The 19,185-nt window shown below is 36.5% G+C and overlaps 1 protein-coding gene across 1 annotated transcript in view; it reads left to right on the top strand.

Annotated features, from left to right (window-relative positions):
• Positions 1-19,185, top strand: part of LOC136871810 (putative methyltransferase DDB_G0268948) — a 149,933-nt gene that overhangs the window by 107,742 nt on the left and 23,006 nt on the right. The window contains exons 4-5 of the mRNA XM_067145416.2: positions 15,357-15,567; positions 15,657-15,772. Of these exons, the coding sequence (XP_067001517.2) occupies positions 15,357-15,567; positions 15,657-15,772 (327 nt within the window). The remainder of the gene's footprint in view (positions 1-15,356; positions 15,568-15,656; positions 15,773-19,185) is intronic.

Raw genomic sequence — 19,185 nt, forward strand, 5'->3', positions numbered from 1 at the left:
GTGGACTTCCAAAAACATGATGAATATGAAATATTCATTAATGGACTTTTGAGAGACAACCAGAAGCAAAGAACAATTAAAGACTATTTTACATAGCTGAAAATGGTTAACTGTATTGGAGTGCTGTGTACCGATATCTGTTTCATTGTAGTGCATGTAGGTTATGAATCAGTGTTTCATTGTAGTGCATGTAGGTTATGAATAAATACAGTAGGCTACCTATAAATTTTTATTTTTCGGCTGCTGTTATCAATCGGTTAATGTTATCAAATTATCTGCATCCCAGAGTGATCATAATAAGCAGCGTCCACTGTAGTGATAATGGCAAAAGCATTCAATAAACTTCTGAATTGTGAAAAACGTAAAAGAATATTAAAAATAATACAAATACCCATATAAAAACCAAATTTAATAACATAGACACTGCAACATTTCAAGAATTAGGAAAAAACTCTCAAAGAACTGAAAACTATGAGGAATGTGGAGAGATCAGGTAACATGGTTTGGATTTTCTTACACTTGGCTTTAACAGAAATTTGTATTACTGAACAATTTCCAGAACATTGGACAAAGGTCTAAATACACCCTCTTCACGAAAGAGGAGATCAGAGTAACCCGGATGAGAGCAACAGTTATAGCAAAGCTTTGAGCTCTACTGTTCTGAAACCGATGCATAAGCAGACGTCTGTTGAGAAAAAAGACGTAAGAGGAACTGCTTACCTACCTTACATTTGTAACACGACAGATTGTATTGCTAAGATCTTACACAAGTACAATATACAAAATGTATTTGGAACTGCAATTAAGATTAGGCAACTCCTGCAACCAACTAAGGATAGTTTGCCTAAATTGCAACAACCAGGTATCTACAGAGTTCCCTATACTTGTGGCAAGGTTTATATTGGGAAGACTTTGAGAACGATATGTACTCGCATTAAGAAACATAATAGATTTATCAGACTCAACCAACCTGATAAATCAGCTGTTGCTGATCATGCCTTAACACCTGGTCATGATGTTCCAAGGAGTGGATGTTCTTGCCTGTATAAAACAACATTGCCCCAGAATCATCAGGGAGGAGGTTGAAATTAATAAACACCCAGATAATTTCAACCACAATACAGGCTACAACTTCAGTGAATCGTGGCTACATATTATCAGAACCATCAGAAAATAATACTTTATTGCTGCCATTCGTTGTCCCTAGCATGGGGCTAAAATGGCATCCTATTACATCTTAGGACGTCTTTTAAGTCTTTGTTGCTTTCTGTTAGCAACCACTGATGCGTCATGTTCCTGTTTTCTGTTTTCTCCTGCTGAAGAAAGGTTAGGTACCTTACGAAATGCGCGTTGTGTTTTATAGTTTATTACTTGGCATAATCCCAATAATTTTACATCATGAATAGTTACATGGGCTGTGAAAGTCTAAATGATAATATTAGAAACCTCTGTGGGGAGGATATTTTCCGATTGATATCTAAATTTAGTAGGTTATGATGCAAGAAAATGTGTCTTATTTCCTCACTCACATTTCTCCTATGATGCTGGAACCGTGATATACTACCACATTTTGTTTTATTGAAGCATACCTTCAGAACACCGAAAGCTAATGAGAATCTATCATCATACAAGCAAGATGTTATGGAGGGCATGCAGCAGACTCGTAAGGAGTTTGACTTCATCTCGAGGGAGTTGCTATAGCTGTATCTACGCCTCTCGAACTTCGTAAATGATGAATTATGGAAGGTCTTTGATCGTATTACTGCAGTGCAAGCTAATACCATACTAGATCAGGTAAGGGGGTGACATATTTCCAAATATGAAAGATTATGTCAGATGTAGAAACCAATAGACTTGATGCCAACAAAGTTGTTGTAAATTTGTCCAATATGCCTCCAAATGAAACCCAATAGGCAATTCTCTCTAAAGGTATCAACTTTGCTGTAACACGTAGAAGAATTCCAATTGAGGAACTTGTTACATCTATAGAATCCTCGGTATATTACCTCACACTTGAAGAGGCTGAGGTAGCCAGGCAAGAATGTTCCAGAGTTTTCAAGACCACTAAGCCACCTGACACCAACTTAAAACAAGGTGAAAGCCGGGCACTAAAAGATCTAAGGGGCAATTCTGATATTATCATTCTCCCCACTGAAAAGAGTAACATGACAGTGGTGATCGATAAGGATGATTATGATAACAAGATCTCGCCTTTGTTTGCAGATCCTATACACAGGATTAATAATTGTGATCGTACAACTTTCTGTTCAAATACTACCATCAAATTGATCAAGCAATCTTCTATTCCAGAAGATACGGCCAAGACTCTCCTTCCAGGGGATGCTATTCCTCCAAGAATGTATGGGCTTCCAAAAATACATAAGGCCTCTTGTTAGTACAATTGGTTCCCCTACATATGCCCTTTCTAAATATATAGGTAGACTACTTCAGCCACTCTGGGTAACACGCCTTCCTATATTAAGGATTCCACACCCTTCATTGAGAAGTTAAAAGTTATATCATTTCAGCCGGGTGATATCTTAGGAGGTCTCGGCGTGGTGTCTCTGTTCATGGAATCGTGGCTACTTATTATCAGAACCATCAGAAAATGATGCTTTATTGCTGCCATTGGTTGTCCCTAGCATGGGCAAAAATGGCGTCCTATTACATCTTAGGGCACCATTTTAAGTTCTTGGTTGCTTTCTCTTAGCAGGCATTGATGTCTTGTGTTTCTTTTTTCTCCTGATGAAGAAAGGTAAGGTATCTTTCAAAAAAGCACGTGTTGAGTGTGTTTTATAGTTTATTACATGGCATAATCCCAAAAATTTTATATCATGAATTGTAAATTTTATTACCAAGACTACCTACAACAAAGAAAAGCTTATTGATAGCAGGAAAATTAGAACATTATAAAACAGTCACACAGCCTGAAAAAACTTATACTAGTGAAACCATTTTTAAAACTACTAATACAGTTGAAAAAATACCTAAGACAGAAAGAAAAATAATTAGAACATGCAAAATAAACAGGTGGTAGTGGTGATGGTGATGATTATTGTTTTAAGAGGAAGTATCCTTCAAAGAAGGGCATGAAAATGAAATACTCCCTAGCCCACAAATGTTCTAATAGTGTCACGGTCGGAAAAGAAACCAGAGTTGACTAAGGGAGGTTGGATAGGATAAATTAACCTGAGAAGCCTGGCACAAATAACTTGAAGCAATATCAGCTAAGGATTCAGCCCACGCTCCATAGTTGAGAGCCCCTAGGGCCCCTTTTAGTTGCCTCTTACGACAGGCAGGAGTTACCGTGGGTGTTATTCTACTGCCCCCACCCAGAGGGCTTCCTAAATAAACACGAAGAAGTTACTGGACAATGGAGAATAGCATCAAATGAAACAGTTTATAGTGAAATTGAACTGGTATTGAGCACAATTAGGAAAAAAATGTATGTCATTCTTTGGCCATCTTATCAGAACACCTACCATGAAAACATGCGAGCCAGGTTGCAATCAACTCATCCAGTATATGTGTGGCTGCTTGTTTACAAACCCAACTTTTTGTCAAAATTGAGTTAGCGGTGATATACTGGGCATCGGACCAAGCTTAATTCAGTTTATTACATTTTTCACTTCAGTTATTTAAAGCATATGATTTTTCAGTATTTTATTTGTTTGTCAAGTAACATTTTGAAATTGAAATTTTGTTTTTCTCAGTTCTGAAGGAAATTGCTTTACCTGTTTTTTCCCCTGGCCCTTCATATTACATGGCAGGTATTTATTTATTTGTATCAGAAGCAATACATCATATAAATTGTTAGTTAAAAGAGAAATAATTAAATAGGCTAACTGGTAAAAAAAAAAAAAAACATACTAGAGGTACATTCAAAATAACAATTATACCATATCGGACCAGAATTTGGCAAGATCTCGACCATTTGGTGTGGCCTTCACTAAATCTTGCATGTGCAAACGAGAGGGCAGGAGTTGCAACTAAGGAGGTGCGCCATGGTTTTGTTGTGTTTTGTTCTGAAATGGCAGGTATGATACAGTAATTCGATTTCATATTGTTGTCAGTTATTATACTTAAATGTTTAATGTAGGTTGTTTTCTGTACCATGTTGCAATTACAGTCATTGTTTGAACATCTGCTCACATCGATTTTAATTTTTAAATGGTTAACCACTACTTTACGTCCTTGAAAATTTCATCCATAATAATTTTTGGTCCAGTACTACTTTATGACCTTATATCCATGAACATTTCCTCCATAATAATATTCTTATACACTGCTCATTCTCGGTAATACTCATGGCATTAAGGTTTCAGAACAAAGTTAACCTTGATACTTCTCATGATGAAATAAAAGACCTCCAGACATGGGAACAACATACTTAAGAAGAAGACCAGTCCGTGGCTGTGCCTTCTAGATTTACTCCCGACCTATGGGATGTTTATGATCAGGTAATTATGTTGAAGGGTAGGACTCTTAATTTCAGCCACATCGTTTCTCATCAAGCCTCTGTTTACAAGTTTTCTAAACATATCCAGAAGAATCAGCAAGATAACAATATTACAATTACCCAGATGGCTGGAAGGCAAAGGAGGTGGAATGTGAAACCTACATCAAAATGAGAGATGCCCTGAAGAAAAAAAAAACCCTACTCAGTTTCATAAAGTAATGGTACAGTTACTTGGAAATTGAAAGAGAAGATTGCATTGTATTGGAGGATGGTTGCCAAGTTGTACTGTAACCTGTGCTCATACTTGAGCTTATATATATATATATATATATATATATGTTAAGGGAAAATATAAAGAACCTATATCTGTAGGGGCATATCATGGGCTGACAAAATCTAAACTTTAAGATCACATGTAAACATACAAATTCCATCAGAAATTATAGCAAGGTTTTTAAAATCACTTCATACATACTTAACTTTCTCATCAATAAATAATTTAACATCTTAAAATAAACAATACACTAACATTCTGTTACACATACCTCTTGTTCTCTGAAATGATATTTACAAGTTTTTGTTTTTTTTTGTAAGAAGAAACAGTCCATGAGTATTCTCCCTTTCTTATGACCTTGAAGAGCCACTGGTCAAAAACCTCCAAGCGGCCACGAGAATACCTTCAACCCTGAACTCACAGACGCTCCACCGCACACTAATGGCATAAAACTGCCTTCAATATCCAGACAACTTTGATAATACATTCATACTCTTGTTCCAGTCAGTTCTCCGCAATCACAATTCCTTCTCATTTTCTTCGTCAATTAAAAAAAGTTTATGAAGATACTTCAGGTTACTATAACTTTCTTCCAGGCAACCCATACTCCTCAGTTGACTCTAATTATAATCTCTGCACTATTTTCTTCTCTAGCAAAGGAAAGATATCATAGAGACATTAAATATTATGACATTCCAATGTATGGAATCTGTGTTATACATAAATCATATCATATATAACTCCTCACTCTCCAAATTCAGTATAATATATATTCCTCTAAAGCACATATAATCATTGCTCTATATAATCAATTCACAATCTTTAACAGTTACAATTCATTAAAATGTTCGGCTCCATGGCTAAATGGTTAGCGTGCTGGCCTTTGGTTACAGGGAACCTGGGTTCGATTTGCGGCAGGGTTGGAAATTTTAACCGTCATTGGTTAATTTCGCTGGCCCGGAGACTGGGTGTTTCTGTCGTCTTCATGATCATTATCATCACGACGCGCAGGTTGCCTACAGGTGTAAAAGACGTGCACCTGGCGAGCCTAACATGTCCTCGGACACTCCCGGCACTAAAAGCCATACACCATTTCATTTCATTAAAATTATTGTTCAGTTGATATTTTTGCCCTTTTTAAAAAATAATCTGTTTTCTTTACATTTCTCTTACTTTGTTCTTAAAACAAACATGGTGACACTCCCTTTTTTTATATTGTCACTACTGGGCGAGTTGTCCATGTGGTTAGAGGCATGGCTGTGAGCCTGCATCCAGGAGATAGTGGGTTCGAATCCCACTGTTGGTAGCTCTGAAGATGGTTTTCAGTGGTTTCCCATTTTCACACCAGGCAAATGCTGGGGCTGTATCTTAATTAAGGCCACGGCCGCTTCCTTCCAACTCCTAGGCCTTTCCTACCCCATCATTGCCATAATACCTATCTGTGTCGGTGCGACGTAAAGCCACTAGCAAAAAAAAATATACTGTCACTAAACAATTGAATCATTTCAAATGCACATGGACACATATACATCGTCCATGCTTAGGCAAACAGAATAAAATCACACCACAACATGAGTACATATAAATTGACATGGAATAAACAATCTAAATAAATAAATAAATAAATAAATAAATAAATAAATAAATAAAATACACATACATATAAAACAATTGAAAGCCAACTCATAACTATTATCAATAATTGTAAAGTGCAAATAATAATAATATATCGGGAGGTACACCTCAATGCCGCGCATTCAAAATTAGCGCCTAAATGAACTCCTCTATTGGTAAAACCGTGAAACTGAAACTACATCAACTTGGAACTTTAATCAGAAGATGTCACCACTAAAATATTGAGTACCGGTAATTTTGATACTGTGAAGTTTCCTAAACTGAGTGAATTTCTCCTGGTTTTGTTTACCATTCATCAAGAAGTTTGGACTTTCTTCCATAGATGACAATACAAAAAACTATGATATTGCACCCTGGTGCGAGGTGTAAGACGTTATAATTTAAAGAAGTTATTTCTAGGTTTTTGTAACTGAATGATGTTCATTTATTTTTGGGTTGGCAATATTTCCTTTTTCTTTCCGCCAGTTTTGAATCTGGCCAATGAATAATATCAGTAATTAATTTTCAACCTGTCACAGGCTAATTGTTCGATTTTGAGTGTTACTTTTGAATTTAACCAATAAAATTAAGAGGGTGTGTTTTGATTATTCTTGAATGATCTCAAACCGTCCCTGAGGGTTTATAACTGCGGCTTTTCACGTTTCTTGGCCAATTGATCGTTGTCTATCTGAGTGTGTGTGTGTTAAGCAGGAGGTGGGTGGCCTCTTTCGTTGGCAGCCAGAACATCTACAAAGTAATGGCCACATCATTTTATTCTTTCTTGCTACCTCCGCAGTTTAATCCGAGGGAAAGGTCCGAATCATTAACTGAGTAATCAACTTTTCTAAAATGTAAATCATCTTTTGGCTAATGTAAAAACTTTGTACACTCTTTAACTGTAAATCGGGGATAGAGAGTGAATTACCCTCTCGAACTCCCCTTCATCTTGGATTGAGTTGACTAGCTTTTGTAACTTTTTCTTCTGGAAGGTGTTAAAGTAATTTTATATGAGTCACCTCAGTAGTTTGGGAATAGCCCCTGTGTAATAGACAAGAAAAATGTTCCACCAATCAATACATTTATTGTGAATGAATTATTGCACTAGTACCGGTTTCGACCTATCTTGGCCATCATCAGCTAGCACACAAATTTACAGTCATAGGACAAAATTACAAAGATGTTACGTAAGAGCATCCGGATGTCTGATAAAAAATGGAAGTAAAATATATTGCAGTATGTTGCGTTAAAATATCTCTGATTAAAAGTGGTGATGGTTAGAATAAACTAAAACCTATTGATTGAGCATGGACATGAGTACATAAACACATTAAAATATATATGCCACATCATAAGACACTAAAAAATATAGCACATTAAATACATTAAAACATGGTACATTTTAAAAACGTCTATTAAAATTTGAGTTCATGTTGCGTTGCATTCATTCTTCAATCCTCTTGTAGTTCTTGTGTTGATTAAGTTGAATATTGAGAATGTTCTATGGCTGATATACTTTGTATTGGTATGTTATAAGAACTCTTGTCAGTAAAATTTGAAAATTGAGTACTGTGCAATTCAACTGTTGATGTAGTCAGGTAAGATTTATATATACAGCAAGATAGGGTTTAATTTTAGAACAGTTGGTGGTGACACTTCTCTCGTCTATGCACGTTATATGGTTGTTATCTGTAAAGAAAAGCTAATATGAGTATAGCGTATGTATGAAGGAATGCCTGGATGTATGTGAAATGAAAAAAGTACTTAACTTACTGTTGTTGCTGTGGAGGTTGTGTACCGATATGTTTGGAGATTTGTTGTGTTCTGCTGCGAGTACGTCTGGGGCTCATGTGAGCTATGTGGAGGGATGTTGGTGGAGGGGATGGAGGAGTGGCTATTGTGAAGGTAGGGGCGGGGTTAGGCTTGTGATTCGTCAGTTTGTTATGACGTGTTTTTACTAATTTGAGATAGTCATTTTGTATTGCAGGAATGACTTTGTCAAAAATGATACAGTACTGGTTTTCTCTGTAATGTCGTTAATGTTATGATTGGGGTTAGCGTATTGATCCAAAGAAATATAGAAATCTTCGGTTATGTTGAGCAGGGGGCCCTTAGAGTTTATGTTTAATATCATCATGTCATTATTGATGTCTGTGAAGTTGTGCTTAGTTTCTTCTACATGTTGGCCTATCGATGAGAAATGGTTGTGCTTTACTGCATTTATATGTTCATTATAACAGATGGTGAAGTTTCTACCTGTACGTCCAATGTAGCTTGTGTCACAGTTGTTACATTTGATGCGGTAGACACCTGATTGGTTGTATTTATTATTATTATTGACTGTTTTGGTGTTGTGTATAGGGTTGGTGCTGTTGTGTGTGGTTTTGAATGCTATTTTCAGGTTGTGCTTCTTAAAGATATTAGTTATAGTATAACTTATATATTGGTGGTGTTGAAGGTAAATAGGACATAATCTTTTTTCAGTTTGGCTGTTTTGATTAATTTAGTTTTAGGTTGGGATTTTATTTTGTGGATGATTTTGTTGACCATTTCTTTGCTGTATCCATTGTATTTGGCTATGTCGTGGATTAATTTTAATTCATTATTTCGATCTTCTATTGTCATTGGGATATTGAAAGCTCTATGTATCATACTATAATAGGCTGCTCTTTTATGTGTGTTAGGATGAACGGAGTCATTTTTTATGGTATTTAAAGTGTGTGTGGGTTTCCTATAGATCTTGTAAGATAAGTGAGTGTCATGTCTGGTTATTGTTAAGTCCAAGTAATTTAAGGTACGGTTATTTTCTGTTTCTTTAGTGAATTTAATTTGGGGGTCTAAATTGTTAAGTTTGTCTAGTATAGTATCTGCATCAGTGAATCTATTATCTATAATTACGAAGATATCGTCGACAAATCTACACCAAAAATATATATTATCTATTTTATTAATTGACGTGTGTTCTAGGTGGTCGATATATATTTGGGCTAATATTCCGGAAGCAGGAGATCCCATAGGTAATCCTTGTTGCTGATATATGATATCATGAAATTTGAAGTAGTTATTGTTTAAGGCGAATTTAAGCAGAATCACGAATTCTTCTATTTCTAAGGTGCTCAAGTTACTATGGTTTTTTAGGTTAGATTCAATTATTTTGACTGTTTGTTTAATAGGAATGTTAGGGTACATGTTTGTTATATCAAATGAAGTAAGGGTATGATGTTTTTCAATCTTTAGTTCTTTGGTTCTGTTGCAAAAATCTATTGAGTTTTGTTTTGTTTTGTTTGCTAAAAATGAATAATGCTTTTTCAAAAATTTCTGAATGAATCGTGATAACTTATAGTTTATAATCGGTCTCATGGGTACATTTTCTTTGTGTATTTTAGGGTAGGCCCTTGCGGATGGTAATTGGGGGTTCATAGTTACAAGTTTAGCAGATTCTGTTTCGGTGAGAATAAAGTATGTGTTCTTGAGTAGATTTTTAAAATTTCTTTGTATATTATTGGTTGAATCTCGGCGTTTAATTGAAAAAGTGTTGTCCTGGAAACATTCTTTAGTCTTTCTTATGTATTCATTCTTATCCATAATGACCGTAGTGTTGCCTTTGTTATTAGTAGATTGTTCTGTTTTATTTTGTTTTTGAGTTTGTTTAGGTTCGATTTATTGGCGGTATTCATGTTTAGGCTATTATTGTGAACATTTTTTATATATTGCGGGATCTTTCTACTGATTTTGCGTCTAACTTCGTCTCGTATATCGTACGGAATTTTCTGTAAAGCGAGTTCTGTTTCGGTAACGGCAGTTATAATATTCTGATAGGATGATGCATTACCCCAGTTATGTTTGGGTCCCCTGCTCAATATAGCCGTCTCTAGATCGTCAAACACGGTTAGTGTGAGATTTTTTACGGGTGGATGGTATTTATGTTGGGAAGGATCTTTATTTTCAGTTATGGTTAGTGGTTTCGGTTTGCTTTGTTGTTTCAGTGTTTCCAGTTTTTTGTTTAATGTGTTTTGTTTCTTTATGGCTAAATCTTCTATTTTATTTCTAGAAATTTGTTGAAAGTAATTCCAATAGCTATGTGGTAGTTCATGGGATACTTTGAGATGTGTTGAATAAAGTTCATTATTGAGATGTTGTTTCTTACGATATAGGAATACGTCATAACAAACTGACGAATCACAAGCCTAACCCCGCCCCTACCTTCACAATAGCCACTCCTCCATCCCCTCCACCAACATCCCTCCACATAGCTCACATGAGCCCCAGACGTACTCGCAGCAGAACACAACAAATCTCCAAACATATCGGTACACAACCTCCACAGCAACAACAGTAAGTTAAGTACTTTTTTCATTTCACATACATCCAGGCATTCCTTCATACATACGCTATACTCATATTAGCTTTTCTTTACAGATAACAACCATATAACGTGCATAGACGAGAGAAGTGTCACCACCAACTGTTCTAAAATTAAACCCTATCTTGCTGTATATATAAATCTTACCTGACTACATCAACAGTTGAATTGCACAGTACTCAATTTTCAAATTTTACTGACAAGAGTTCTTATAACATACCAATACAAAGTATATCAGCCATAGAACATTCTCAATATTCAACTTAATCAACACAAGAACTACAAGAGGATTGAAGAATGAATGCAACGCAACATGAACTCAAATTTTAATAGACGTTTTTAAAATGTACCATGTTTTAATGTGTTTAATGTGCTATATTTTTAGTGTCTTATGATGTGGCATATATATTTTAATGTGTTTATGTACTCATGTCCATGCTCAATCAATAGGTTTTAGTTTATTCTAACCATCACCACTTTTAATCAGAGATATTTTAACGCAACATACTGCAATATATTTTACTTCCATTTTTTATCAGACATCCGGATGCTCTTACGTAACATCTTTGTAATTTTGTCCTATGACTGTAAATTTGTGTGCTAGCTGATGAGATGGCCAAGATAGGTCGAAACCGGCACTAGTGCAATAATTCATTCACAATAAATGTATTGATCGGTGGAACATTTTTCTTGTCTATTACATTGAATCCAATCAATACGGAATATGAAACTTATAAATAATAATAGCCCCTGTTTCATCGGCCTAGAGCCCTGTAGGTTTCTAAGTTTTCATTATCTTGGAGTGCAGTTCGCCTCCATTCATTTTGTGTTTGGGCCAGTTATTTAACCTGTTCCTTTTTCATGAAGGTCCCGTAGGTTGGGTATTAAGTACCCTTGTATAAATAATTTTCAAATTGTAAATTGTGCTTTGCGAGGCCAGTAATTGTAAGTTGATGTTGCCTTGAGTAGGCTTGGAGACCTGAGAGCCTGTTAGCTCTATTTCAAGTTTTGTAATTGTAAAGTGTGCCCCTGGGAGGCTTGATATTATGAATTAGGGAACAACTGCTCTGGAATTAGGGGATTTCTGCCCTTAAACTAAATAATTCTTCTTCCATTTGTAAACTTGTAAAACTAGACACTTAAAGCCCAAAGTCAATCAATCAATACTGATCTGCATTTAGGGCAGTCGCCCAGGTGGCAGATTCCCTATCTGTTGCTTTCCTAGCCTTTTCCGAAATGATTTCAAAGATATTGGAAATTTATTGAACATCTCCCTTGGTAAGTTATTCCAATCCCTAACTCCCCTTCCTATAAATGAATATTTGCCCCAGTTTGTCCTCTTGAATTCCAACTTTATCTTCATATTGTGATCTTTCCTACTTTTATAGACGCCATTCAAACCTATTCGTCTACTAATGTCATTCCACGCCATCTCTCCGCTGACAGCTCGGAACATACCACTTAGTCGAGCAGCTCTTCTTCTTTCTCTTAATTCTTCCCAACCCAAACATTGCAACATTGTTGTAACGCTACTCTTTTGTCGGAAATCACCCAGAACAAATCGAGCTGCTTTTCTTTGGATTTTTTCCAGTTCTTGAATCAGGTAATCCTGGTGAGGGTCCCATACACTGGAACCATACTCTAGTTGGGGTCTTACCAGAGACTTATATGCACTCTCCTTTACATCCTTACTACAACCCCTAAACACCCTCATAACCATGTGCAGAGATCGGTACCCTTTATTTACAATCCCATTTATGTGGTTACCCCAGTGAAGATCTTTCCTTATATTAACACCTAGATACTTACAATGATCCCCAAAAGGAACTTTCACCCCATCAACGCAGTAAGTAAAACTGAGAGGACTTTTCCTATTTGTGAAACTCACAACCTGACTTTTAGCCCCGTTTATCAACATACCATTGCCTGCTGTCCATCTCACAATATTTTCGAGGTCACGTTGCAGTGCTCACAATCTTGTAACTTATTTATCACTCTATAGAGAATAACATCATCCGCAAAAAGCCTTACATCCGATTCCACTCCTTTACTCATATCATTTATGTATATAAGAAAACATAAAGGTCTGATAACACTGCCCTGAGGAACTCCCCTCTCAACTATTACAGGGTCAGACAAAGCTTCACCTACTCTAACTCTCTGAGATCTATTTTCTAGAAATATAGCAACCCATTCAGTCACTCTTTTGTCTAGTCCAATTGCACTCATTTTTGCCAATAGTCTCCCATGATCCACCCTATCAAATGCTTTAGACATGTCAATCGCGATACAGTCCATTTGACCCCCAGAATCCAAGATATCTGCTATATCTTGCTGGAATCCTACAAGTTGAGCTTCAGTGGAATAACCTTTCCTAAAACCGAATTGCCTTCTATCGAACCAGTTATTAATTTCACAAACATGTCTAATATAATCAGAAAGAATGCCTTCCCAAAGCTTACATACAATGCATGTCAAACTTACTGGCCTGTAATTTTCAGCTTTATGTCTATCACCCTTTCCTTTATACAATGCATGCCGAGAATGTAAACATGGTGGTAAGCACTGTGCTCGAAAAGTGACTAAGCAGACCAGTACTGAAGGGAGTTCCCAGTTGGTGCTTTCCTTGTAAAGTATTTTATGTTCACGAAAGGGATTTGGCATTGTGCTTCTTGTAAAAGATCTTTTTCACTGAGTGAAATGTCCACATCCTTAATAAAAAAAAAAGTGTTAAGGTCCTGAATCTTGAATTTTTCCTAATCTGGTTTCAAGATTGACATTGTACCTGATTGTTATTTTTCCCTTGTGGAAATTTGTTAAGTTTTTTTATATATATATAATGAAAGAAATATAACCTTTGTTAAAGTTTTAATTCAATTCTTGACATTGTAGTTAGACCCATTCAAGCCCGCACCTTCTTTCACCTCTGCGTTCCACAGATATTCTGGAACAACAACAACAACAATGATAATAATCAAATACACATCATTATAAATACAATCTACAACCAAATATATATATATATTAAAGTTAGGAATTCAGATCCTGTACAGTTATAGTACTTCCTCTTAAAACAATAATCATCACCATCACCACCACCACCACTTATGGACAAAAATCAGGTTAATGGCCAAGATATCTGATGGAACAAAATAATAAGATGGACCAAATTGTTTGCTGTACTCCTCATGAGGCTTGTATTATTGTTGAAAGCACTCCTTTTTCCTTTACTGCTGACTAGTTATTTCTAATCCAATCTGGAAGTTTACCATCAGGGTGAACTGTTCCTTAGGCTGTAGCAGTTCCCTACTTCATATACAAGGCAGCAAACTGAGTACTGGAATGCCTCATCTACCAACCTGCATCATTCCAAAGGTTTCTTCTGACGCTGCCATTATGGACTTCACTGTAACTTGCAAGGTTCTACCACCTAGGCCAGATGGACCAATTTATTTGAAAAAGGTCTTACTCCTCTTTCACTCGCTCTTTGTCCTGGCCTGTGACAGGCAGAACCTAGCCTCCTATATACTGGGCCCAGGTTGGCAGGGTTACCAATTGCTTGCACTGTTTCCTGTTTGTTTATCAGTACAAAATACATGTTTTCTTTTGAGACATTATTTTATTTCCATAGGCATTTTTCCTTTTTGCATGCATAAGTAAAGTTTGTTTTACAAAAAAATTATTAATGAGCAGGAAACAGATGATTTTCTTTTCCTATTAAATGGCCCCAGGTTCGATTCCCAGCCAGGTCAGGGATTTTTCCTTGCATCTGAGTTCTGGTTCAAGGTCCACTCAGTCTATGTGATTACAGTTAAGGAGATATCGGATGACATGATAGCGGCCCCAGTCTAGAAAGCCAAGAATATTACCGGAGAGAATTTGTCATGCTGACCCCACGTCACCTTGTAATCTGCTTGTCTTTGGGCTGAGGAGCGGCCGCTTGGTAGGCCAAGGTCCATCGGGGCTGTAGTGCCATTGGGTTTTGTTTGTTTTTTAATTAGGAGGCAGATTGGTTTGTACAAAAAATTGTACAAAATAATTATATTGATTTGAGACGTTTTATTTGCCTGTACAAAAAGAAACGGTTGTTAAATCGGCTGTACATTTCTTGTATGAATAGCAAAATGATCAAATTATCAGTAATTTTTATTACCAGTATGTAATTGAGTTATGCAAAGAATGAGATTATTTGAAGTGCCAAGCAAAGTTAAAACAAACAATTAATTGAAACACAGAGAAGCAAGCATACTTGACTTTGGAGGTGAAAGGCAATCACTTGCTCAGCCCTGGTATAGAATATAGATAAACAGGAGATTCTGAAACCTATAACATTTGCCATTGAATTTCTCCCTTGTATTACTTTTACAGCAGCAAGTTTCTGCTAACTAGTTGGGATCTGGAAGTGTATAGGACATACATCATAGTACACAGTACTGAATATTGTATTATTGTTTTCTGGAGAAAACCTTATTTCCTTTTGTTCTTCATTAAACTGTGTAAATTCCATTCCTTTATTATGATTTTTACAGTATTGTCAAGCATTAAGAAATAACATTATATTTTATTTAAGGTTTATATTTAGAAATCGTGCATTTCTTTAAAAAGAGCCGTCTTTAGTCCCTCTCCTTTTTTTCTCTTTCTGTCTTTAGAGTTGGACCTGCAGAGAAAATAGATTGTCCAGATGAATCAGTTCAGCTGATAACTGCATGTCAGTCATGCCACTGGTTTGACTTACCTAAGTTTTATTCTGAAGCAGAAAGAATTCTTGTACCTGGTGGTGTGCTTGCAATGTATGGATATGTTCTCCCCAGACCTCGGTATGAGAACAAATCAGAAGAACTTAGTGAGATCGTTGATAAGGTATTTAATGTATTCACTGGTTCAGTTTCAACTGTGCAGTTCTTTGTTGAGATCTTGTAAGGTATATTTTATCTTCTGTTTCTTTTCAGTACTATAATATTGTACTTGGTAAATATGTTCTTCCACAAAGCAAGAAAGCATATTTGGAGAACTACAGTACAAAGGACTTTAATGAAATACCATTTGTTTCCAGTCCTGTTGTGAGGTAACTTATTTATGCTATTGTTATGTTTCTTAATTATTATTCTATACTTATAGCATGTTAAAAAGGTAACCAAACTTTGAAAATACTATGTAGATGCAAAGTCTTTGCAGGTTCAACCTGGAAAATAAACTAAATAATTCTACACACCACGGAAGCTTCACCTCTAAGATGTGTAGAGTGTGTTGTAATTGTCAGGATGAATATTGTGAGCAGCATACCACCATTCTGTTCTGTTTCAACCGGGGGAAAACATTAACGTAGACACGTAAGGATGTCACACAAATCATAGAGTCTGAAGATACTGTAGTGCAGCAGGTCAGGTCAAATGTGAAATATTAACTGCCTTTTTTGACATCAGTAGTGTTGTTCAGAATGAATTCCTACCTGAGGATCAAATGGTGAACTGCATGTATTATGTTAGTCTTAAGATGTTCGAGAGAAAATGTCAGGAGAAAATGAGTGGACTCCTTGAGCCTCCACTATGATAACTCACCAGCTCTAGCATCGCTGTTAATTTGTGAATTTTTGACGAACACAAAGGCAATTTTATGCTTCTCCATCCAGTACTCACTTCCCTACTCACCTGACCTAGCCCCGGCTAAAGTGAAACTCCTGCTGTAAGGACAAAAATTTCAGTCGGTTGAAGAGTTTGAATTGAATTGCTGACAGAACTGTATGTATTGCCCAAGTTGCCTACCAGGATTGCTGACATAAATGGAATTGGGAGCATTGTATTAATAGAGGAGGGGAGTACTCTGAGGGAGACAAAGCTAGTTTAGTTATTTTTTATAATGATGCTTGTTGTTTAAAGGGGCGTAACATCTAGGTCATCAGCCCATGGTGTTTTTTTTTTTTTGTATAGACATTGTATGGCCTTAAGTAATGGAATATCTTTCAATAGTTTAGGAGATATAACTTTGGGTGCTTTCCGCTGCTACACTGGTTTGAATGCATGGCATGGCTTTGAAGCCACCAATCACAACTGGGGATCCTGGGTGTTGTCGACATGTGGTTGGTGGCCTCAAGGGCATGCCTTGCATTCAAACCAGTGTAGTGTGAGGAAACACCCGAAGTTATACCTTCTGAATTATAATGGCTCCTTTCTTGAAGGCAGCTTATACATATGTAGGTAAGAAGAAGGAAATGAATACATGGAGGATAAACACAGTTTCAGGCTAGTGTGTGAGTCAGAACAACTTATTTTGTAAAACTGTTGTTCCCTTTCCATAATATTGGAGGTAGTTTTGATCTTAGATTAGTATTCATAGTCAGTGACCTATTTGTCTATTAAGAATGACTTAATAAAGTTGTACGTATTTTTAAAGTCAGCTTAAATGTTTCTGGTATTCATAGTCGACATCAGAAAAGGCCGATCGTGCATAAAACAAATTGTCAACGTAAAACTCTATGAACTATTTCTGCAATACATCAAACAAAAATTTTGTCATCATATTTGTAGACTTCAAAAAGGCATATGACAATATGGACCAAGAACCCCTTTTTGAAGTGGCAGCAGAATTTGGAGTAGATCAGAGAACAACAAACATCATCAAAGAATCACTCATGGAGACCAAATCCAAAGTAAAATTGCCTATTTACATGAACAAACCTCACTATATCTCTTAATTAAGCCATACACATTTACAGTGTAAAATGACTACTGTGGAATTAATAAATAATGACAACCACGTCATATTAGTGAAAGAATGAACAAGTAATAAGCACTCGGCCTATGGTTTCATCTAACCATAATAATTTCTGTGCACAACATATTACCTCCAGATTACACATATAAACCACCTCACACACTGCATTACCTTAGAGAGGACTAAACCAGAGTATGACTGACAAATGAACACTTTGTAGTATCTTCTGCAAAATACACACTGAGAATGACTTGTCATAACCTCATTAATACATTTGTAATGACTCCCTAATGCCTTCGTAGTTTGCTCCGTAATGGTACAGTGATGAGTCCATAACCAAGGTTCTTCAGCACTACTCACTCTGCAAAAGATAATGGATAAAGGCCTCATAAAGGCTTGCTCCACATTACTCTAGTTCGCCGAAGGACCACTGGTATCAACGCTCTGACTGAAACATCTTCAAGCGCCTCTCAGTCAACGCAAGTTCAAAATCGGTGCTTTCGGATTGGTTACCGAGCTAACACTTGCGTTCACCCACATTGATGAATAACAATCTTCAGCATACACTTCCCGACTGTCTCCCGGGTTTCCAAGCCACTTGTTGAAACTCCAATCATCTTCAAACATCTTTACCAATATAGTCACTGTTTCCCATGTTGCACAATCTTCACTGCTAGGCCATGTGTACAGACTCTTACCCAAATTAAAAGTTATACAAATGTAAGGACATACATGTTCGATATTCTCTAACTACAAATGGTTTTCCGTGGTTTCCCATTTTCACACCAGGCAAATGCTGGGGCTGTACCTTAATTAAGACCACGGCCGCTTCCTTCCCACTCCTAGCCCCTTCCTGCCCCATCGTCGCAATAAGACCTATCTGTGTCGGTGCGACGTGAAGCAACTTGCAAAAAAAAAAAAAAAAAATTACTATGTTCTTACATCTTAATTTAACAAACTTAACATCATATTCACTCAAATATTTTACGAAAATTTCCTAACCTAAAATCAGGAGATTGTCATGTATAAACATTTCCTAACTTAAAATCGGGAGATCGTAATTTACAGACATTTCATAACCTAAAATCGGGGATCGTACTTGTGTACGGTTACAATACATCCAAGTACTATGTATGGAAAATGCTGTATATTTAATTAATCTTGTAATCTTTTTCTTAAGTGGGTTATCTTGTAATATGGTATATTGTAAAAAACTAACTGCATATATTATATTAAGATTGCAATAAATGAATACTCTCTCCCCAGTTGTCATCCGTGACTGGAAGAGAAGAGTATTCCATTCATTCGTACATACTTTTTTGTGGGTCACAGGTCTGTTTTAAGCACTTTACAGTGTCATGACGAAGCTACTTAATGATGAGCATTGCAGTTACTTTATTCTGGTTTACACTATTGCTTATGATAATTTTACAGTTTTTCACAAAGCTATTTACTGATTAGCATTTTAGACACTTTTTTCTGGGTTACAGTGTCGTTTTATGTACTGAACTGTATCAAATCATGGTCCAGTTAAATTGGTTTAACACTGTGAAACATTTTGAATTTAGCGCTGAGGAATGAGTTGAGGAACGCTGGGTGACCGCGTGTATATATGTATCGAACCCGTAGCAAGTAGGGTGCAGTGCTGTTCCCGCAGACGGACAAAGGCAGGATGCCATAAGTTTACTGTTGTAAACCCCATTGATGGCTTGAGTACACGAGGAGAAGAGAGAGTCGACCGAGCTCGATAGCTGCAGTTGCTTAAGT

This window comes from Anabrus simplex, chromosome 4 (genome assembly GCF_040414725.1).
Source record: "Anabrus simplex isolate iqAnaSimp1 chromosome 4, ASM4041472v1, whole genome shotgun sequence".
Lineage (NCBI taxonomy): Eukaryota > Metazoa > Arthropoda > Insecta > Orthoptera > Tettigoniidae > Anabrus > Anabrus simplex.